Raw genomic sequence first — 21,732 nt, 5'->3', positions numbered from 1 at the left:
AATCACTACAAATCAATCCGCTTCGTTAGAAACTGCTATGAAAAATGCCACCGAGCAGATCAGAGACGCACCTGAACGCCAGGCAGAGAAAGCCACTTGTCAAGGAGGTGTGAAAAGCTGCTGGATCTAAACCACATGGGGAGCGTTTCAAAGAGGGATTCACAACTCTTCGGGTCCCTGGTCTGGCTCTTCCTGTCTCAGAACGTGTTAACCACCCACTTGCAGAAGAAGGGAGATGTGGCAAGAGCGTGCGAGAAGTGTGTGTGTCCCCCCCCCAACAAATCACTGCAGCCTCTCAAAGCCTGGACCCCCGTGGGCACAGCTCACAGGGCAGAAATGACACCAAACCCCATGAGAGCTGCAGGCAGCCAGGGGGAACCCAGCGAGCAGAGTATATATACTCTCATATACATACAGAGCACTGCATATATGCTCTATATACTCACATATATGCTCATATATACTATATACAGCATGGTATATAGTGCTGAAACGCAGCATGTCTTGGGTGCAGCAACTCGGGGACGGCTCCCGAGCTCTGCAGTGAGCAGGAAAATCCCTGATGCGGGGTCCAACGGCAGCACTGGGGTGTTCTACAGGGCCCATACACATCACAGCCCCTGGGTACCACTGTGCAGCCCCGCTCCAATCGCACCGCTCAGTGCCTTAAAGGCCTTTGAACGTGGCACCCGACTAAGAGTTCACATAAAAGGGCAGCTCAGGTAGGAGGGAGGCGTCCCCCCAAGTGCAAAACACGCTCTTTTATCTCCTCTTCTGTAATTTATTGCTGATAAGGACAGCAAAAGAGTCCCCAGAGAACATCGTTCAGGTTTTATTACACCTTTCCAACCAAGTGAAAGCAACGCTGCCATCCTGGCTGCAAACAGAGTGAATCCGGATGCCTGAAGCTCTCCCTTCAGGGACGGAGGGGATGGAAGGTCGCCTGGATGCGTCCTGGCAGGCTCCAGCCTGGCTGCTCCACGATGTGTGCCCACCGCCGGCCACAAACCCCTCGGCCACCCCAAAACACACCGTGCCCGGCAGCACACACAGGACCCAAAGCTGCTCCTTGTCCCAAAGCCACGCTCAAGCCCAGCTCCGCACCCCCAAACCGCACACACACACACACACACACACAGGCCCCATCCGCACACACGCACCCGTCGGGTCGGGCCGGGTCGGGCCGGGCCGGGTCCGGTCGGGTCGGGTCAGGCCGGGTCCGGTCAGGCCGGGTCCGGTCGGGTCGGGTCGGGTCCGGTCGGGTCGGGTCGGGTCCGGTCGGGTCGGGTCGGGCCGGGCCGGGCGCACGCTGCTCCCGTGGCAGGGGTCCCTGCCCGCAGCAGGGGCTGGAGCTCGGTGGGCTTTAAGGGCCCCTCAACGCGGCCCAGCCTGTGCGGGGCCGCCCAGCCCCGCGCTGCGCTGGGGCCCGGGGGCGGCACCCGGGGGGCCCCCGGGGCTGAGGGGCGCACACGGGACCCCGGGGCGCGCTCGGGCCGCACCGCGAGGCGCCGGCCCCGCACGGCCCGGACCAGGCGATGCGCACGGAGGGGGGGGGGGGGGGACAGACACGGGACACACGCAGGGGACCCCCCCAAAACACGGGCACACCCCCCCCCAGGGAGCGAACACCGTCGCCCCGTCCGCGCGCATGCGCACGGCGCCGGCCCGGTACCTATTTCCCAGCCAGCGCGGGCCGCGGCGCCCTCGCCAAATAAGTGCCGGGAGCCGGGCCGGGCCGTGCGCATGCGCAGCGGGGCCGAGAGTCGCGCGCGGCGGAGCCCCGTTTCCCTCCCCCCCCCACCCCCCCTTCCCCTCACACCCCGGCCCCGCCGCCCTCCTCCTCCTCCTCCTCCTCCTCCTCCCTCCCTCCCTCCGGCCCCGGCCCGCACCCACCGCCCAGCCCGAGCGGCGGCCGCCGGAGCCGGCAGCGGGGCCCGGGGAACGCCGGCCTCAAGGTAAGCGCTGGGCCTTGGCGCCGCCCGCCGCGGGGCCTCCGTACGCGCCGTCCGGCCGCAGGGTCCCTGCGGAGCGTCAGGACGTTACGGCAGCGGCAGGAGACGGCGGCGGCGGCAGCGCCCGGCCGCCCCCCCCTCCCCTCTCCTCCCCTCCTCCTCCTCCTCCTCCCCCTCCTCCTCCTCCTCCTCCCTCCCGCGCTCCCGGCGCTGCCAGCGTGAACGCGCCCACGCGCACCCCCCCCCCCCCGCACCCCTGTTCCTTCCCCCCCCCCCCCCGCCTGCCTCGCGACCGGCGCCGCCACCGGGAGGTGGGGGGGGGGGAAGGAGCACACCGTGTCCGGCCCTTACAGCACCGAGCGGGGCACCCCGGGATTATCCCTCCCCCCCGTGCACCCCCGGTCTGGGCATCCCCCCCCCCCCCCCGTGTGTGCTTTCATTTCCCCCCCGTGCTCTCCCACTTTGGGCATCCCCCCCCCCATGTGCTTTCATTTCCCCCCCCGTGCTCCCCCGCTCTGGGCATCCCCCCTGTGCACCCCACACACCTCCCCCCAATCCGCACCCCCTTGCACTCTCTTGCAGCCCCTTGTGTTTTCTGTGCACCCTCACACCCACTCCCCAACCGCCCTGTGCACCCGCTGCACCCCAGTGGAGCCCCCTCCCCACGTAGCTCCCTCCCCATGCACCCCCTTCTGCACACAGCCTGCATCCCTTCTCCCCATCCATCCCCTTCCTGCGACCCCCATGCAGCCGTGCCCCCCCACCCCGCTCTGTGCCTTCCTCCACTGACAGCGCACCCCAAACTCTCTCCTCTCTCTCCCCCCCCCACAATGTCTCCTGCAGCCGCTGAGCCTCGCTCAGCACCACCCCATGTGCACCGGGGGGCTGCAGAGCCCTGGGTGAGCCGGGTGCTCCCTGCCCTGTTCCCCCTCCCTGCACCCCACTGCTGGTCGTTGCTGGTGTTCTCAGCCTGGTTTCAGGCCATCCCAGACTGGTTCCTGCCTGGAGGCATGTGAGTGTTTGGGCAGTTGAAGCCTTCCCATGGTGCTGGTGGGATGCCTGGAGCATCCTGAAACCAGGCACCGGGATAGAGGCCGTTGCGGGTGATGCTGTGGCTGCAGGAAGGGTTTTATCCCAAAAGGAAAGATGGATGTAGGGATGGAGCAGGAAGGAAAAGCACAGTGCTTGAACCGTGCCATGCATTGCATCGTTCACCAACTGCAGCACCCAGCACAGGCTTTTATCCCGATACAGGGAGTGAAGGGACTGGGAGCAGCTTGTGCCCTACAGCCCGCCCGGTCCTGCAGTGGTTCAGATGCTGCTTTGTAGCAAACGCATTTGGTTTCTCTCCCCTTGCCCTCAGTCCAGCTTGTTCCTTGCTCCTGCAAACACTGCAGCTCTTGTTGGCTGCTTCGCCTTTAGCTTGGCTGGGATAAACCCTGTGGCCTCCGTGCAGGAGAAGAGCATCCTGTGGGTCAGGCTGGAGTCTCTGCAGGACAGGAATTGTGTTGCAGAGTCACACCAGACACGTCAGGTCCCTGCATGGCTCTGATGGTGGCTGGGGAGGGTAATGGGAGCCGAAGGACTCTGTGTGTGGATGGGCAGACCTGGCCGTGGGGAGCACTTGATGAGCTGAAGGCTCCCTGTCTCTATCGGGGCTGCGCTGGTGCTGTGGGTGCTATGTGTGATGTGCTGGTGTGATGTGATGGTGCTAAGGGAGATGTTTTGGGGTCACCTACCTCTCCATACCTGAGCATGCGTGTGCTCTCTGGTGTGAGGGGTTAATGCAGGCATAGTTCACTCATGGAACAGGGCTGAAGGTCCCATTGGAAGCTGATCTGCAAAGTTTTATGCCTCTAAGTACTGAATTTTATGCTAATTTTATTGTGCTATCCTCATGACGTTAACAACAGCAGGGGTGTTTGGAGGGTGCTTATACACGCATGTGTTCCTAAAGGATATTTATTTCCCTTTCTGCCCTCTCCTATTGCTTAAATGGCTTAAAACCTGCTTTCCATTCCAGAGTCACCTGGAATTCCTGGGGAAGCAGGCCCGCGGGTGAGCTGGCAGCAGAGGCGGGCGATGGCATCCCTGAGCAGCGGGGCTTCCCCCGTGTGTCGCGCTGTGCTCCGGGTGCGGAGGCTGCAGCGGTGGGGATGGAGCACAACCATGAGTGCAGGAAGGTGCACGGCTCCTTGTGCCTGCAGTTAACCAGGATTTGAGGTTTCCCCCCAGGTTCTTCTTGCACATGAAGCACAGGACGTGCAGGGTTTCAAGCACTGAAATCTAGTGCTGGTTTATCGCACCTTGATTTGGTGTTCAGGTGTCACATTGTGGTGCAGGCTTGCAGGGCTGTTTGAGTTTGAATCTTTTTGTATGTGTGACTTTGGAGGAGGGGACAGTCCCAATTTCTGCCATGGAGGAGGCAGTGATGAGCTCCTGAAACCCTTCCAAGGCAGTTTGGAATACATTTGGAAGCACACCTTCAAACTGAGTATCTTCAGAGAGCTTCTGGTGAAGGCCGGGACCAGTTTTTTGCTTCGCGTCTGCTCCCACACTTTGTCCCTCACCACCTGTGGTCCCTTACTGTGCCCATCACCTTCACCCAGCCTGCAGTGGCTGCTGGATTACAAGCCTTCCGTCATCCCTCCTCTTGGGATGGAGCAGTGGGGGATTTGCTAATCCCTTCTCTTTCAGAGCACAGATTCCCTGCAGCCTCCTCTCCCCTTACTCCCACCGCACTGATGGTCCTTCCATGACTGATTTTAGCAGGGAGACCTCTTGACAATGGGGTTTCCCTTCATGTTTCCACAGGCAGAGACCTCGTGATGGCAACTCCGGATGTCAGTGTTCACATGGAGGAGGTGGTGGTGGTGACAACGCCTGACGCGGTGGATGGAGGCAGCGTGGAAGAGGTGAAGACAGTGCTGGTCACCACCAACCTGTCCCAGCACAGGTAAGAGACACGGCTGGTGTTCACCGGGGTGATGGGCTGGGAGCCCTCCCACCCTGGTTGTGCTGAGCAGGGCTGGGTGTGTTTAATCCCCTGCTCCTTCCTCCTGCATCACTTCTCACAGCGGGGACCTCAGTGATGCCTGGGCAGACTCTGGTTCCTTGTTAGGTTCTCATTGATGCTCTCTGGATGGTGGGGATGAAAGGCTCCCTTCTTTGCTTCCTGCCCCATGGTAACTTCCTTAGCTCCCTCAGTGGAGAGGCAGCCAGATGTGAAACTTGGGATGTGGCTTTGGATGTAGAATGGTTTCTGGTTTTAATGTGGCTCTGAGCCTTTGCAGACCCCTGGGCAGCAGTGTGGTGTTGGCCAGGAACACAGAGGCTCGCTCAAGCAGTTTGGTTTCCTTTCTCTCTTATTTCCCCTCCTGTTTTTCTCTGGAAACCTTTTCTCATCCTCTCTTGGATGTTCCGTGAATGGTCGGGAGCCATTCAGCCCTACACAGCAGAGAGAGGATGAATTTTACTTAGTTGCAGCACGGTGGAGCGTATCTTAGCAGGCTCCAAGAGATTCCCTGGGTTTTTTCCATGCATCTCTCTGGAGAAGAGCTGGTGGGCAGGCTCCTTGCTCCCCCATGCTCCAGGACAGTAGCAGGTTGATGGGAATGATGTGGATCTTGGGCTCATGGAGCAAAACCTGCCCAACTCCTGTTGTGCCAGCTGCTGGGACTCCCCTCACAAAGCAGGGCTGTGGGGCTGGTGGGGGGCAGCAGGAGCCACCAATGGCCTCTCCATAGCCTTGGACAGCAGCACTGCCTCCCTCTCCCTCTGTTTCCTCTTTGCAGCCCCAGCTGGTGTGGGAAAAGTGGCTGCAAGCAGAGGCTGGGATTCCTCTGCTTTGGCTCAGTCACTGCTCACACGGACAGAGGGCTTTCAACTTGTCTTATGTGGTACTTAGAAACCAAGCTCAGCTTGGGGGCTGCCTCCTCCTTTCTAGTGCTCCTTTGGGTAGGGTTTTGCTATTTAAAAAAAAAGGGATTATGCAACCAATGGTGAAGAGCTTAATTAGTTCATGTGTTCTTAAGATTGACTGGAAAAGGCAGAGGGGAGTGGGAAAACAGTAACAACCAGCAAGAAGCTTTTCTCTTTCGTCTGCGATTGGAAGGGGTCTGTCCTTGAGGCTCTAATGAGGTGCTTGTGTTCCTGAGCAGCGTTCCCAGTGCAGGTTTCTGGTGGAGGCTTTGTTTTCTCCCTCAAGGTTCCAGGCAAGGCAGGAGTGGAGGAGACAGGGGACAAGCCCACTGCTTCATCAGCACACACTCTCTCCTCTTCCATCTGGCTGATGGATCCTCCCGGGGAGGAAGATGAGAGCCATCCTCCCCTGGCTTCGTCATGGCAACCAGCAAAGGCAGGACCAGCTTGGTGGGATGCACTGCTGGGGCCTGGGAGGTGTTTGAGTCTTCTCCTGCTCTTCCATCTGCCTCAGTCTGTCCCTCTGGAATGGGATGGGGGAAGCAGGGTGGAGAAACTCACCCTTCTTTTGTGGTTTTCTCTTCCCCACCCAATTACATCTCCGTAGCAGGCACAGGCTGCTTTTCATACAAGCTGTAGAAGCTTGTTTCTCTCTGGAGGATGGGGTGGCACATGTGGGCTGGGTTATTTATCCCAATCCAGTCATGCCTTTTGGTTACTTTTTGGAGTGATGTGGATGTGATGGAGTCCTGGAGGAAGCTCCATTTCAGGTGCTGGCTTTCTGCTGGGGTTTTTCTTCTGGGTAAGTCAGTGGAGGTTTTTGATCTGGTGGGAGATCAGAGTCAGGGAGTGCGGGGCTTTACACATCAGATGTGGCTGCTGCCTTTTGTCACCCTGCTGGAGTGGAACTGCTGGCTTTTCTCCAGATGCACTTGGAGAAATGCAAGAACCATGCAGCAAACTGAGGAAGAAAACCCAGGTTACAATTCTTCCCTTTTTCTCATGTCAAGTTGCTACCTCTAACACTCACCCATGTCCAAATGCCCATCACCTTTCCCTCCTCGGGGTCTGTGTGTTAGGGCAGGGGCAGTGTGATGTCCCACCGGGCCTTTGAAGCAACATCCCCCGAGTTACTCACCCAGGGAGGCTGAGCTCTGCCCACACCGATGCCCTTATCTCGGTGCTGCTCCTTACCAGGTACCTGCTCTGCAACTGGCAAGGGAAGGGTGCTTTGAAGCTGCAGTTCCACCCTAGCTGTGTGTTAGGAGGCGAGGATGGAAAAACCAGTTGCTCCTGAATTTGTTTGTCCCTGTGGCACCACAGGTGGGGAGTGTGGTTGCCAGTGAGTCACTAGGTCCAATCTTTTAATTCATGTGGTACCAAACCAGGGTAGATTTCAGGTTTGTTTTCTCCTTGCAGTCTTCCTTGGGAATTTTATGTGCTGAAGTATGTGAAGAGTTAACTGTTGCTTCCTCCCCACTCTTCCAGGACAAGCTTGCTACAGTAATTGGACATCTTCCATAGCAAAACCAAATCTTAAAACAGATCAGGAATGGTCCCTGCTGAGAGTTGGCTGTGATGCACAGGTTGGATCATATGGGTATCAGCATGGGACACCTTCCACTGAAGCAGCTTGCTCCAAGCCCCTGTGTCCAACCTGGTCTTGAGCACTGCCAGGGATGGGGCAGCCACAGCTTCTCTGGGCAACCTGTGCCAGCGCCTCAGCACCCTCACAGGGAAGAGCTTCTGCCTAAGAGCTCATCTCAGTCTCCCCTCGGGCAGGTTCAAGCCATTCCACTTGGCCTGTCCCTACAGACCCTTGTCCCAGGCCCCTCTCCAGGTTTCCTGTAGCCCCTTTAGGCACTGGGGCTGCTCTAAGGTCTCCCTGGAGCCTTCTTCTGCAGGCTGAACAAGCCCTAATAGCCACGTACTAGTTACTAATGCATGGAGTATATCGGGTATATCAAGTTGAAAGAGGCTCAGAGGTTTATCATGAGGGTCTATAGCTCCTATTATCTCTGCTCTTGGATCTGCTGTTTTAGGGTTTGCCAAACTCCTTTGTAGTGTGTTTGCAGCTCTTTGAGGTTCCGCTCTGGGAGCATCCCATGTACCAGGGGATTCAGGCAGTCCATTGCCCTGGCAGCAGCAGCGTGTTTCACACATGTTTGTTCTGGGGAGTTGTTCTCAAGCAAAGTTGCCGGAGGCTGGCAGCAACTTCTGAGCAAGGGGCTGTGCTGACAGCATCCCTCAACAGCAGCTCCCGCTGCACTGGAGGCTGCTCGCTGGGGCTGGGATTAAAAGGGAGGCAAGGCAGAGCCAGCCGGGCTGCTGGCAGCGGTCCTGCTGCAGGGCTCTTCATCTCTGTCTGGAAGACTGGAGCTGAGCCTCTCAAAACCAGAGGTGACTTCAAGCTCATGGGAAAATGCAGTGTGAGTGGCTCAGAGCAGTGTCTCCATGGGGCACTGACGTGGGGGTGGCATTTCCGTGTGGCTTAACTCTGTTTCTCTGACTTTCTTACCAGTGGTGACATAAATGAAGACACATTGGAGACTGAAAATGCAGCTGCTGCAGCTGCTGCCGCCTTTACAGCCTCCACGCATCTGAAGGAAGCAGTCCTAGGTAGGTGTAGCCCCTTGGTTGAACTGTGCCAGCTCCACCACCCCTACGTGGCACAACCCTGTGCTGGTGCTGCTGGTAGGGTCCAGCTGCTGGGGATGCTCTCTTGGGGTACCAGGGATGCTCTCCCCAGCACCCAGGGGAGCCCAGGAGGTGCAGGGGCTGGCAGCTGCTGGCTGGGCTGCTGCTGCCCTCTCCTGGTGCAGGATGAGTCCCTGAGCCTGGCTGTTGCTCCTGGCTCCTGCACATCTAGTTCATGGTGGGGATCTCAGCTTTGCAGCAAGCTCACTGGATTTGCTTACCAGTGAATTTAATGAGCAAAGATTGCGGCCAGCTGGGCTGGAGTTGACTTGAAACAGTTTAAAACCAAGGGTGACTTTGTAATTACCCAAACAGCCAATTCCTTTTATCAGGAACTGATCTTTTTTCCATCCCTGGCTGCTGATTTCTCACATTTCACATGCTCAGCTGCAGCCAAATCCACCTGGGCTGTTTTGCCTGAGAAATGGGAGTGGTTGGGTGCTTTGGTAGCCAAGTGCAAGTGAGCGGTGGCCACAAACCCCATTGCACCTGACCATGCACTGAGTACACGTGTGGTTTTTAATGCTGAGCTTTAAAACTGCTTTATCATTGCATGTGTTGGGTGGTGAATCGCGGGCTGTGACTCATGTTCCGTTTTGATCTGTCCTGTCCACTGTTCCCTGTGAGAAGTGAAGATGGCTGAAGATGAGGACAGTTTGGAGGCAGAGATTGTCTACCCCATCACCTGCGGGGACAGCAAAGCCAACCTCATCTGGAGAAAGTTTGTGTGCCCAGGGATCAATGTGAAGTGTGTGCAGGTGAGAATGAAACCCTGCGGTGCTGGACTGGTGCCTTCCCTTGCCTGTGTTGCCAGCTCACCTGGCTTGTCCTGGTTTTGATGAGCTTTGGTGAGCTGCTTCACATCACAACCATGTCATGGTGGGAAAGGAGGAAGTTTTGGTACTGTGGGACCTGATACTTGTCTCTTCAGCCAAGTTGAGCAGTCCTGGTTGGAGAGATGCGGCTTCAATTCAACTGCATTATTGGAAAGATTGGGAAAACTGGGCACTTCCAGTGTCTGCTCTGTTTGAAAGTTGAAGAGTTTATAGGTAGGGGGCCAAGTGAACAGCTTCTGCTGTGCCCTGGATAACTCGTGGTTAAAATTTGCATGAATTCAGGACCATACCATGGGTGAGGCGTTGCTGGCATTTGTACATGAACTAAACAATACCCTGCTGAGGGAGCCTCTCTTCTGGGCTCTGTTGGAAAAGGGCTTTCCAAAGGTCCTTGCCATTCATAAGAGATGGTCTTTTCCATCCCCAAGGCAGAGGACAAGTCCTGCTGCAGCTAATGTTGCTGCTGCCTAAAATCACTCTTCTCTCTGCACTGAAACCCATATATGTTCAGAGAAGCAGTTTCTCCTGTACTAATGATGAGTAAGCTCCATGCCAGTCAACATGAGCATTGAAAAGAGGAGGCCTGGACTTGGGAAATCATTAGAGATGGGCTTTATAGCAACTCTTTAGAAGACTGCCTGATTCTTCCCAATGTTGAACCCTTTTAAGATTCAGCTGGACAGGCTGCTGGGCCGTCTGGTTAAGATCACGCTTTGTCAAGAAGCTTGGACAAGATGATCCTTGAGGTCCCTTCCAACGTGGTGTGCTATGATTCTGCAGGTTGCCTTTAGGGCAGCGCATGGGTTCAGGCACAGCTGGGTGTGTAGGGCAGTAAAAGGAGGTGGAAGAGCTGGCTGCTGATACAGTGTGTGCCAACTCCCTGCAGCTGGTTTTCGGTGGAAGTGGGTGTGAGCTGTGAGAGAGGCCAGAGGTTTCCCTGATAGCGATGGTTGTGCGCGGTAGCAGGAGGCCAAAGACCACTTGGGCTCCTCCTTCCTTCACTCATTGTGGAATGTAGAGTGCTCCTGGACTGGAACATCCCCAGCGACAGCCTGGGTTTCACTGTGAGCCTGCTCATGAGTGGAGCATGGGCAGGTCACTGCTGTTCATGGCAGTTTGCACAAGCTATGGGGTGTTTTTCCTGCCTGGGCTTGGTCATGCAGCAAATTCCTCTGCTCCACACCCTCCCAAAGCCTTGGCTTTGAGCAGCTGTTCACCAGCCATCCATGAAAGCAGTATTTGGCTTTAATAATGTTCTCTAAGGTGGGGAAGTGTGCGTCAGCCATCTGGTTTGGTGGTATTCCTTAAACAGCACGTGGAGGCTGTGATGTGGCTGCACCCCACTGCTGGGCATCAGGAAATGCCATCGGGGCATCCCGAGCTGTGGACTCCTGCTCGCAGGGCAGCACTTTGGCTGGTTTATGGCTTGTGACACTGATGTTGCACTTCTGCCCTTTGCAGTTTGACGATCACCTCATTAGTCCCAAGGAGTTTGTCCACTTGGCGGGCAAGTCTACCCTGAAGGATTGGAAGCGGGCGATTCGGATGAATGGGATCATGCTCCGGTTTGTATCCACAGAGGAGCAGTGGAGGCTTCTTCTTCCTGGGGGATAACGGTGGGGTAGAACAGAGCCTTTGGCACAGTTGTTGCGCTGCTGATGGAGCAAAGGCACCACTGGATGTTTGTCTTAACAGCCTGGCCCCAAGTGTGGTCTGTCCAATGGTTTCGCTTTATCCTTGTGCCTAGGGAATAGTTTGGGGTAAGAAGCATTTCCCCAGTCCTTTTAGGGCTTGAACCACATCAAGTTCCCAGCTGGCATAAAACCATTGAAGATTTTAATGGCTTGTGGTGGTTAGGCTGTGCTGTCTACAGGTTCTCCATGTCACCCATCAAAAGGAAGTCTGTCGGTCATCCACCAACACTCCCATTGTAGCATGTCTGCTTCATGTTGCTTCCCTTTTTTTCTGCACCGAGGAATTACTTAAGGCTTATTTATGCAAGCATTTCTCTTCTCTAGACTTAACTACAGTAATGTAATTCTTCTATGGTCTTCATGAGCACCAGCCTGAGACCGTGGTTTAATTAAAGTCTGGCTCTTGTTGCAGGCAGGATACAAAAGCATCACCTCTTTCCCTGGGAGTTGCTGGTGGGTTTGCACTCATCTCACAGGGTGACATTGCCTTCGCCTTCATTCTTCTGCTTCAATGCAGACATCTCCCATATTCCTTCTAAGCAGCTTTTGCTCCACGTAGATTTTGCATAATAGGCTTATACTTGCTTTGGCAAGGCAGGTCTTTCAAGGGAAAAACTTCATGAGGAATGTGTGGAGGCAAACCCATGAGAGCAAATCTTGGGAAGCTCAGGTTGTTGTTGGCTGGCAAAGCCTGGGGATGCTTTGGAGACAACGTGCTTACTGGGAAGATGTCATACACCGATGTCGCAACCTCCTCTGCTTAAGCTGAGAGGCCTTATTTGAGCTTATAAATAGGGTTATGCCCCATCTATTTTTGAGGTGTAGAGCCAAAAAGGGAAGGAGGAGACTTTGTGCTGTCTCACCCTGAGCTGAGATTTCACCCACCCTTCTGCTGGAAGCTGCAGGTGTGCACAGGGGGAAGGTGCTGGTGGAACCAGTCTGGGACCTTCTTTTCTTCATCCCTCAAGAAGCCAGGAGCTCATCAGTCCCAGCAAGGGAAATTCACTCTGTTGCCCCTGCCTGCTCTCCTGGCTTTTGCTTTTCATCTGGAACTTGGAGAAGTTTGGGGGTGAAGGCTGCCAGGAGCTGCATCTCGGAGCTCTCTGCTCCTGCTGATGTGCCTGTCCCTGTGCTTGCTCCCTGTCTTTCAGGAAGATCATGGACTCAGGAGAGCTGGATTTCTACCAGCACACAAAGGTCTGTTCCAACACGTGTCGGAGCACCAAAATCGACCTGACTGGAGCCAGGGTGTCCTTGACCAGCCAGACGTCAACTGAGTACATCCCTCTCACTCCCGCCTCTGCGGATGGTACGTCCAGCCGTTCGTCACCTCCAAAACAGGGGCACTGAAGCACTAAAGCACAAAAATGCTGCCTAACCAACTGCCCATACTGTTGCCTCTTCCTGGCTTTGTGGGTTGGTTCATCCTCTGCTTCCTTTCCCTGCTCTGTTGCAGGATTCCCCATAGCAGAGCAGTTGGTAGAGCATCTCAGCAGAGGTGCAGTAACTCACCTAGTTGCTCTGTAACACTGCATGATCCAAAGAGCTGTCCTGCCTTACCCCTAACTGTGTAACTGAAGCAGAAGACTGCAGTTAGTCTGTAAGAGAACAATAGTGGTTGCTCTATGAAGTTCCCTTCTTTCCTTGGAACTGTGTCTGTAGGGCTCATCCCGGGAAGCAGGGGTCAGCTTGGCTTCTCCTGCCATGCAGGGCGCCAGAGCAGGAGTCCCTCCTCCTTCCAGCAATAACTTGACTTCTGGAACAATTTAGAGGTTTTCATTTAGGGCTCCCTGGCTGCTCTGTCTGATGAGAGATTAAAGAGAACTAGGGGATACAATAGAGTCTTATTTCAATCCACGCTCATCTATGCAGTTCATAAAACTGGATTTAAATGCTGTTGTGGCTGCGCAGCTGTAGACCTAACTTTAATTTTACCTATAATTACAGGCAGCTTTATTATTGGAAAGCTTTCTAATTTCTAAGTGCTTCTACGTTTCTTAACTCCTATTGCTTCGGAGCCCCCAAGGAGCCCCACACCCCATGCTCCTCATGGTGTCTGGGAGGAGAGCAAGGACAGAGTGAGCCCCTAGGGACCACGGCCTGGGGTTGTGGTGGGGATGCTGGTGCCAATGCATGATGCAGCCTGTCCAAGCCTCCTCTTAGACATGGACATCTGCTTGCTAAAGGGGAGATGCTTCCCAGGCTGCTGGGCTGTGCTGGAATAACCAGAGCCCTGAAGGCTGCAGGGTAAAGGAGTCAGAGTAATTGGGTTTAATGGCAGCGGCTGAGCATTAAACTCTCTGCAGCACTGTGGGTCTCTGGCCACATTCCCATTCATCCCGCTTCTGCCACGGCTCAAATGACGCTGGTTCCCTTGGCTCCGTGGTAACAAAATCCCTGAGATTTGGCAGAGCTGGAGGGAAGGGGGGAGCCCCCCTGCATGCCATGGGAGGATGCTCTCCCCTTCCAGGCTTTAGAAACCCTCCAGACATCCCAGTCCTACAAACTCAGTAAAACAAAAGGATAGCCAAAAGGAACGAAGAGTCTAAATCTGTTTGACTTTTGCCCTAAGCAGTTCCTGTGTGTGTGCAGGGACTGGGAGGGAAGTGTTGCTCGTGGGCATGTGTTCTTGTGCAAGGGTTGCAGAAGTAACCCCTGGGGTGCTGCACTCCACTGTGGAAAAAATAACTAGTGCTGGCACAGCAACCATGCACGTCTCGTTCAGCTCTGAGAGCTCTGGTCAAATAGAAATGAAAAGGAGAAGTCACAGGAGTGAGGGAGGCAATGCTTCCCTTGGAAAGAGCCCGTGAAGAACACAGGAAAATCAGGATTTGGGGTTTTTTCTTCTCTTCTTTTGCTATTGGTTGCAGTGAACGGATCCCCAGCTACGATTACCATAGAAACATGTGAGGATGCCAGCGACTGGAGCACCAGCATTGGAGGTACTGCTTAGGATCTGCAGAGGATGGAGGAGATGTAGGGAAAGAGGGAAACAGCAGGGCTGAGGCGCAGGATTCCTCTTGCTGGAGCAGCTCTGCTTGAGGATCCACTGGGATTATCCGGTTGCTGCTTACAGGCACATACTGCTGTGTTACATCCTGCCTGTGTGAGGTGTGACTGCGGCATTGTCTTGGGATGAAGTTTTCCTCAGCACTAAGATGTCAAAGCAAAGGCCAAATGCTTGGTGTGGCTCTAGGGGAAAAACAAAACGAAATCAGAGGAGTCATAAAATCCTTCTTGATGCTCTGGTGCTTTCTGAGCAGTTGTAGCATCGGTGTCCTCTTTGTGTGTGCCAGAGGATGGGGAAGGCAGGTCCTTTTCCAGCTGCCCCTCCTTGGGCTTTGCCCCAGTACCCTGTGCCTGCAGCCAAGCAGGTCTTCACCCTTAGTGGGGCCAGAAGGGGAACCCAGAGCAGATTACTGTTAAAACCCCTGTGAGGCTTTTGAGGTTCTCTCTTGCTTTCTCTTTCTCCAGATGACACCTTTGCTTTCTGGCGAGGCCTGAAGGACACGGGGCTGCTGGAAGAAGTGATCCAGGAGTTCCACCAGGAGCTGGTGGAGACCATGAAGGGCTTGCAGCAGCGAGCACAAGATCCACCACTGCAGCTTGGTGGTAAGGGCCTGGGCATGGCCCAGGGTCATTTCAGGACAGGGGCCTGTGGGTTTTTCTCCTCTGGGATATCTGGTGGCACTGCAGGGACATAGTTTTCATCACAAGTAAATCCCACTTCTGGCTGCTCCCCAGGCAGGCTCTTGGCTGCACTCGGGGATGCTTCAGGTGGCCTCAATTCTCCAGTTCCCTGTGCCTGGGGATTCCAGTCTGCTGGCTCTGGGTCTGGACAAGCGCTTGGCTTGGGAGCTGAGGTGGAATTTAAGCCTTTAGAATAACGATGCAGCAACCAGCTACTGTGCCAGCAGATTCCTTATCACCGCTGCTAAGCAGGAGAGGACTGTTTATACTCTAGTGACCTCTTGCACTTTCTCATGACTTCTGTCCTCTTCCCCAGCCTCCTGTGTTACCCTCCATCAGCTTTTGGCTGTCTCAGCTGAATGTCTTCGCTGTCATGTGGCTTTTTACCAAGCTGCAAACTAATTTGCACGGGGAATTTTTGCTTCACTCAAAGGTCTCTGTCTTGTTTTTAAGATGCTGTTTTACTCAACAATGTAGTCCAGAACTTCGGGATGCTGGATCTGGTCAAGAAGGTCCTGGCCAGCCACAAGTGTCAGATGGATCGCTCGAGGGAGCAGTACACACGGGATTTAGCAGGTAAGTACAAGGACGTGGGGGTCATGTTAAAGCTGGTGCATGGTAAACCAGCCGTGGTGGGACTGGCACTGCCATATCCCTGCTGCTGATCCCTCTTCCCTCTGCAGCTCTGGAGCAGCAGTGTGACGAGCACCGCAAGCGAGCGAAGGAGCTGAAGCACAAAGCACAGCATCTCAACAACGTCCTGATGACCCTCACACCTGTCTCTGTCCCCGCGCCTTTGAAACGTCCCAGGCTGACCAGGGCCACCTCCGGCCCCGCTGCCATCACCTCCCAGGTGCTGTCGCAGCCGGCACAGCTCGCTGTCACCCCCGGCGTGCCCGTCTCCCAGCTCGCCAACCTCCCTCTCGGCAAAGTGGTCTCGACCCTCCAACCCCCGGTGCTGGGGAAGAGCCCATCCCAGCCTCCTGCCACCAGCTCCCCGGCCTCCCCGCTGCTGGGGGGGTACACGGTGCTGGCCTCCGCCGGCTCCACCTTCCCGGGAACGGTGGAGATCCACCCGGACGCTTCCAACCTGACGGTGCTGAGCACGGCCGCCGTGCAGGACGGCAGCACGGTTGTGAAGGTGGTGAGCCCCTTCCAGCTGCTCACGCTGCCGGGACTCGGCACAACCATCCAGAACGTGACTCAAATGGCTCCCAGCGGGAGCACGGTTGTGACTGTCCCCTCCGGTGCCACCGAGGCCACCGGGGATGACCACGCCGCCGCCACCATCGAGGTGAGCGCAGTGGCTGATGAGGCGGAGCAGAAGTGAAGGGGGGACGTGCCTGGAGGGACGCTGGCCGTGCTCTGGGTGGAACTTGCCTTCTCTCTGGCTGCGCTGTGGGACGAGGAGCGGTGTAACGAGGGGCAGGGGTTAAGGAGACTCAGGGCAGCTCAACATCGGTAACCAGGGGCAGGTCAGAGGGAAGGAGGGGGAGGAAAGATGCCTGGAGAAGGGAAAGGTGGAAGTGCCCTGTTTGGAGGAGAGAAAAGAAACCAAAAGCTTACTTCTGTATAAAGCTTTCTTCCCCTGTTCTCTTGCGATAGTTACTCTGCTCTGGCTCATCAGCCCTGCCTCATCTGCAGGCGGACCTGGAGCAGTGTCCATTGAGGAGCAGGGATGCAGGGCAGGGAGAAGGAGGTAGCAGAAGGAGGAGCAGGCGAAGCACTGAGCAGGCACCGATCTGGCTGCTGTGGACTGATGGGAGCCAGGGAAATGCTGCTCCCCATCCCTAAGGGCTGCAGGGAGGGAGAGGGGACGCCGGGAGCGGGTTGTCCATCAGGAGCAGGAAGAGGCTGTGCATGGCAGCACGGGCGCAAGCCCTGGGAGCTTGGCTTCTGCGTGTGACGCTGGCTTGGGGTGGCAGGAACAAGTGGGAGCTTGTGATGGTGGTCACGATGCATTGCCCAGCTCTGCTGGGGGAAGGAAGGAGGGAGAGAAACGCGGAGAGCCGGAGGAGCTGTAACTTGTGAGGATTTAGGGGCTCGCTCTTGTTTTCTCTAAAAATCCATTCTTGGGGATTTTTTTATGCAAACAGCAGTTTTTAAGCAAAGCCCTTTGTGAAGGATGTGCTGGGAGATGGAAACATTGGCTGTGCGGAGCTCAGCTCGACAGCGCTCCAAGGACCTTGCACTTAAGAGTGCAGGAGCAGGCTGGTCCCCAGCATCTTGTTGGGGTGCCTCATCCCATGGGAGCCGGGTGCTGCCGTTCCCTCCCTGCTGGATTTGAGCAGCTATTTTGGAGCGGGGGTGGTCGATCCCCGGGACTTCTTCCACCCTTTAACTCGCTGCGTGTCTCAGGGCCCCGTTCCAGGGCCCACGTGTGGCTGCAGCGATGCTCACGCTGCCTCCGGCGGGCAGGAGTCGGGTGCTGGATGTGCTGGGGTCTCTGCCCGCTCGCGCCGGCGGCAGCAGCGATAAGAGGTCGCTTCGGTGAGCTAATAAATATTTTTGTGAAGAGAATGTTGCTGCTTTCATGTGTTCCGGCGCTGCAATGGGGGTATAGGACAGGACAGAGCACGCTGAGAATGCGCACGTTACCGTCCACATGTGCGCGAGGATGCTCGGGATCCTTTGGATGATGCCCTAAATGCTTTGAGGGCACATTGTGATGCTCTTGCTGCGTGTGAGGTGTTTAAGGAGTGTCTGGGTCGGGAGGCATTGCTGTGTCTGGGGGGAGTTGGGTCTGAAGCTGGCCTGGTGATGCACTGGGAAGGATGGAACCTGGGGGCGGAAAGCCTGGGTTTGTTACAGGGAGACGAGCAGAGTTTGTTAGCAGAGGACGATTCTCCTGTTGGAAGAAAAACCCCTTGGCACGGGTACAGACCCTGGCAAACACATGAACTGAAGTGATTTTGGTGCTGTCTCTGGGAGCGCTTTCATCCCAAACGTGTTCGTGCAATAAGGGTTTTATTTTGGTTTTCTTTGCAGATGATGCTTTTAATTTCAGGAACCGGGACGGTCGGAAGCGTGGCGGAGCAGCAACCCCATGGAGATCATCGTGGCTGAGGGATGGGGCAGCCTGTGCCAGTGTCCCACCATCCTCAGGGCTTTCAGGAGTTTGCATGGAATGAGTTTTGTTCTCGATTCCATCCCTGGTGAGATGGATGTGGTCGTCAGGAACAGGAATGTTGTGAAGGGAGCGGTGCCTGCAGTTGGAAAAGATGCTGGGGTGAGGTGGGTGAAGCAGGAGGGTGTCTCTGTCCAGCCTGCCCTTGTGCCCACTGACCACCACTGGTCCAGCCTGTGCATCCCCAGGCCATGGTGGATGCTGTCAGCCGCGGAGTCTTCCTGGAGGTAATTCAGGAGTCTCTATAAAAGCTGGGGTTTAGGGATTCTGCATCTGCTCTGCTTCAGGGATGCTCGGATCACTTTAGGTTTCCTTTTCCACCCTTTGCCTGGGATGTGAATGTGGGTGGATACAGCAGCATCCTGGGAAGAAAGCATCCTGGGAAAGAAACGTCCCTGCAGCAGTGCCTACACCAACATCCATATCCTGAAACGGAGCAGGAGGCGGTGGGGTGCTTGTGGCACTCAATAGTGCCTCCATCCCCAACACAAGCAGCAAACTGGGTACCAGGCACCCACTGCCGTGCTGCCCATAGGGTCCCATTGCAAAGTACCAAATTTAGCGTGGACATTAAGCCGAGATGAGTGATTTGGGCGAACCGGGCTGTCCTTGGAGTGCCCCCAGCACAGGCAGGGTGTGCATGGGGCTGGGGAGCCCCAAACGTGGCTCCGAAGTCTGGTTTTCCATGGCACGGCTGCAGCCAGTGCTGGTTACACCTCCTCAAGCTGTGTTCAGAAGAGTTCTGACGCGTGATCAGCAGGAAGAGGTGTGTTCCTCTAGGGTGTTAGGTTCTGTTTTGTTTTGGCTGAGCCTGAACCCAGGACTTGCAGCCCTCAAAGAGCCCTGCCTAAACAGAGGCTTTTCCCTCCCTGCTTCCTGCTGTTAAGGTATCAGTGTCTTTTCTCCCTCTTATCTTTGTACCTGGGACAGCCTTAGACCAAGGAACTGTAAAGGGTTGTGGTCACCATGAGCCTCGAGCCTCTCCAGTGCAAGCAGTGGTGCTGAGCTGGATCTGGGGGTGCATTTCTACCCCAAAGCCCCAGTTCCTGCACTGTGACAGTGAGTGAAGGTCCCTCTGGTCACAGGGTTGCTGTCCCCAGCAGCGCCAGGCACTAGAATGCATTGGTTCACCTGCCCACCTCTTGAGAGCTGTGGGTTGAGCATCCTGCACCAGCCATCTCTGTTTAGGACAAACCCATCCAGGTTATCCAGCGGCTCTGGGTTGGGAGGAGATGGCCAGGTTTGAATGGGAATATGGCTGGAGGGATCTCCTGGCTCGTCTTTATGGATACCAGAGAGTGGGCATCTGGCAGGGGAATGAATTCAGGTTTGTGGCATCCCCGTGTTGGTGTGCGCAGTGATGGGGTTGTGGCAGTGGGCAGCGAGTGCCAGGGCAGAGCAGGCAGCAGCTCTTCCCTGGCTCCATGCCCCTTTACCTGCTCCGGAGCCTATAGATCACTTCCCTAGTGGGGCATTCCCAGCATGGATGTCCTTTGCCCTGCAAGGCAAGGCTCCCTGGGGATGTCAACAGTTCTCCAAGTAATAAAAGCTCTTCGGGCAGATTAGGGCTGGGGCAATCCTCCCCTCCCTTTGCAGCACCTTTTGGGGAAGCCCCATATCCCTGGAGAGATGAGCTGGGATGCTCTGGGATGCCCTGGCAGCGGCTGTACCGATCCTGAGCGAGCTGCGGTGCTTCCCTGCTCTGTGGAGGGCATCTGGGTGCTTGTAGGGCTGTTGGTAACTCGTGGTAGGGCTGAGGCTTGTGGGGAAAGCAAGGGGAAGTCACCTGCAGCAAGCTCTCAGCAGGGGTTGTCAGTTACCGTGTGGGTCACTGGCGTTGGGCTGATGCAGCAGGGATGGGACCATTGCAAGATGCTCTGGTCAGGGTACGTGTCCCATGGTGTGCACGGCTGCTGTCTCCTGGTTCTCCAGCCCAGGTTTCAGCAGTAGGAGTGAAGCATCACTACTGAAGCACGGCAAGCGCATCCCACCTGCAGATCAGAGGGAGGGTCACCCCATGGCACTGACAGCAGCGCTGAGATCTGGGGCTCTGCTGGGGAGCCTCCAAGCCCTGTTCTCCCCAAGGGGGCTGCACTGCCACGGACCTGGGGTGGGCTCCCAGAGCTGCAGTGGGGGGTCGGGCACCCCACAACTGGAGCATTGGGGTACATCCCAGTGGGTCAACTGGTGTGTGAGCCGGGGGGCCCTGGGGCCTGCTCCGCCGGTCTGGTGCTGCCTTCAGGGCTTTTCAGCCGTGCTTCCCTTTTCCTCCCCATCACGGGGCCGGGCAGCATCCCGGGGGGAGCCAGGGCTGCTCCGTTTGCAGCCGCGTGTGCAGGACTCGCATCCACAACTTACGTAAGGGCTGCGGATGCCTCGTGCCAAGTCCCTGTTTTCCCTGGATTCTGTGGCGATGGGGGCACGACCGGTTGCGTTTTCTCCTCCAGGCCCCCTCGGAAGCATCCGGCAGCATTTGGGGAGGCTCCCGCTGCATCCCTCCGGCAGCGGTGCAGGCAGAGCCGCGCCGTGGTCCTGCCTGTGCTGCTGCCGAGGACCGGTTCCTCTGGGCTGCTTTAGGGGGGTTACCAGGGCAGGAGATGCTCCAGCATCCTCATGGGGAGCCCTCCCGGGGCCCAGCTTGGCCTCGGACCGTCACCCAGCAGCGTGCCCGGGGTTGGAGGAGCTGCAGCCGAGGCAGGGCAGCAGCGAGGGCTTCATGGGGTAAACGCGCTCCCCCCCCGCCCCGCCCCGTGGCTGTTGACGGCATCGCTGCAGGAATGGAAACCAAAACTCGGGGCTTGCCCTCGCGGTGCGTCCGAAACGAGCAAATCCCGGGTTTCGGCTCTCCCCCGCCCCGACGCGGTCGCTGCGGTGACGCGGCGCTGCCTCCTCCCCGCTCCGGGCACGGGGCAGCAGAGCCCGGCTCCTCCCTGGGCTGCTTCCCGGCCCCTGTCGCCTTCGCACGCGTGCTGGAGGCCGTACGTGAGGCAGTGAAAGCCGTTTGCTGCTGCAGCTGCGGGGGAACATCCCGCCCGTAGAACTCCATCCATCCCCCCCGGAAAACACGAGCAAAGCCCCGGGGCCGGGGCGAGCCCGGCTCTGACGCCGTGAGGGGGTTTAGGGGTGCTTTGTTTCTGGTTCTTGCTGCTGCCTGGGCTGTTACAGAGGCGTTTGCTGTGGTTTAGAGTCAGTGCTGGGGACAGGGAGGTTTCTGCCCGCACTAAACCCGGGGCCAGGCTCCGTCGCTGTTGCGCGTCCCGGTGCCTGTGCTCACTTCCTGAGCTGATGCCTTCCCTTTGGCCTCACTTGGCTGTGGAGCTGCATCTTCAGAGAGGCAGGGACCGCTCCTTTCCGGGGCAGGGACGGGGCTCCTGCGCTGCCCCAGCTGAGCAGCTCCCATGGCAGCAGTGAGGGAAAAGCTGGGAAGCGCCTTCCCGAGCACGAAAGCCGATGTGGGGGCTCCATGGGGTCACCTCCGGCTGTGAGGCTGAGCCACCCGCTTGCTCCTGGCCGACAAAACACGGAGCAGATCATGGTCCTGCTGCTGGGAGCTGGCGCGGCCTCGGCTCCACCAGTGACAGGGCCTCTGATGCCTGGACCAGGCGGGTTTGCTGCCCATAGGCAGCCGGTTCCTATGGCTGCCCATTGCTCCGGCGGTGTCCATCCGGTGCCTCCAGGCCTGGGCATCCCTGATGAGAAGCCCCTCTCCCTTGGGGCACCCTGGGGTGATGCTGGATGGGGGCAAGTTGGGGGCTCCCTCCAAGGCTCCCAATGGGTGCAACCACATGGAGCTGGAAGGTGGAAAGCATCATTTG

General features: G+C 56.8%; 1 protein-coding gene and 1 long non-coding RNA gene across 6 annotated transcripts; one reads left to right on the top strand and one right to left on the bottom strand.

Annotated features, from left to right (window-relative positions):
- The first annotated feature begins 1,851 nt into the window (after positions 1–1,851).
- Positions 1,852–17,310, top strand: GMEB2 (glucocorticoid modulatory element binding protein 2). Of its 5 annotated transcripts, none has more exons than XM_065691777.1 (11): positions 2,653–2,964; positions 3,976–4,010; positions 4,767–4,908; positions 8,395–8,492; positions 9,198–9,328; positions 10,868–10,971; positions 12,252–12,409; positions 13,971–14,042; positions 14,575–14,712; positions 15,244–15,366; positions 15,474–17,310. In XM_065691777.1, the coding sequence occupies exons 1-11, from the start codon at positions 2,783–2,785 to the stop codon at positions 16,118–16,120; spliced, it is 1,830 nt and encodes a 609-aa protein (XP_065547849.1). In that variant the 5' UTR covers positions 2,653–2,782; the 3' UTR covers positions 16,121–17,310. The 5 variants fall into 5 exon arrangements, with proteins under 5 accessions (XP_065547853.1, XP_065547849.1, XP_065547850.1 ...); XM_065691778.1 differs by having other exon boundaries at positions 2,654–2,964; positions 9,201–9,328; XM_065691781.1 differs by lacking the exons at positions 2,653–2,964; positions 3,976–4,010 and adding an exon at positions 1,852–1,955.
- A 430-nt stretch (positions 17,311–17,740) lies between these two features.
- On the bottom strand, positions 17,741–20,594 carry LOC136020608 (uncharacterized). Its single transcript, XR_010615420.1, has 2 exons — positions 20,276–20,594; positions 17,741–19,908 (listed from the first exon to the last, which is right to left on the bottom strand). It is a non-coding gene; the product is annotated as an uncharacterized LOC136020608 (long non-coding RNA).
- Between the last annotated feature and the right edge of the window lie 1,138 nt (positions 20,595–21,732).

Source organism: Lathamus discolor, chromosome 11, assembly GCF_037157495.1.
Source record: "Lathamus discolor isolate bLatDis1 chromosome 11, bLatDis1.hap1, whole genome shotgun sequence".
NCBI lineage: Eukaryota > Metazoa > Chordata > Aves > Psittaciformes > Psittacidae > Lathamus > Lathamus discolor.
Note: the sequence above shows the minus strand (reverse complement) of the source record. Positions and strands in the feature narration are given on the sequence as shown.

What these genes read in the sequence shown, in the direction of transcription:
- GMEB2 (XM_065691777.1), top strand. Translation starts at nt 2,783, where the DNA reads ATGTCTCCTGCAGCCGCTGAGCCTCGCTCAGCACCACCCCATGTGCAC. An exon ending in TGGTTCCTGCCTGGAGGCAT is followed by an intron (nt 2,965 to 3,975) that starts GTGAGTGTTTGG and finishes TTTCCATTCCAG; the next exon opens with AGTCACCTGGAATTCCTGGG. An exon ending in TCAATGTGAAGTGTGTGCAG is followed by an intron (nt 9,329 to 10,867) that starts GTGAGAATGAAA and finishes TGCCCTTTGCAG; the next exon opens with TTTGACGATCACCTCATTAG.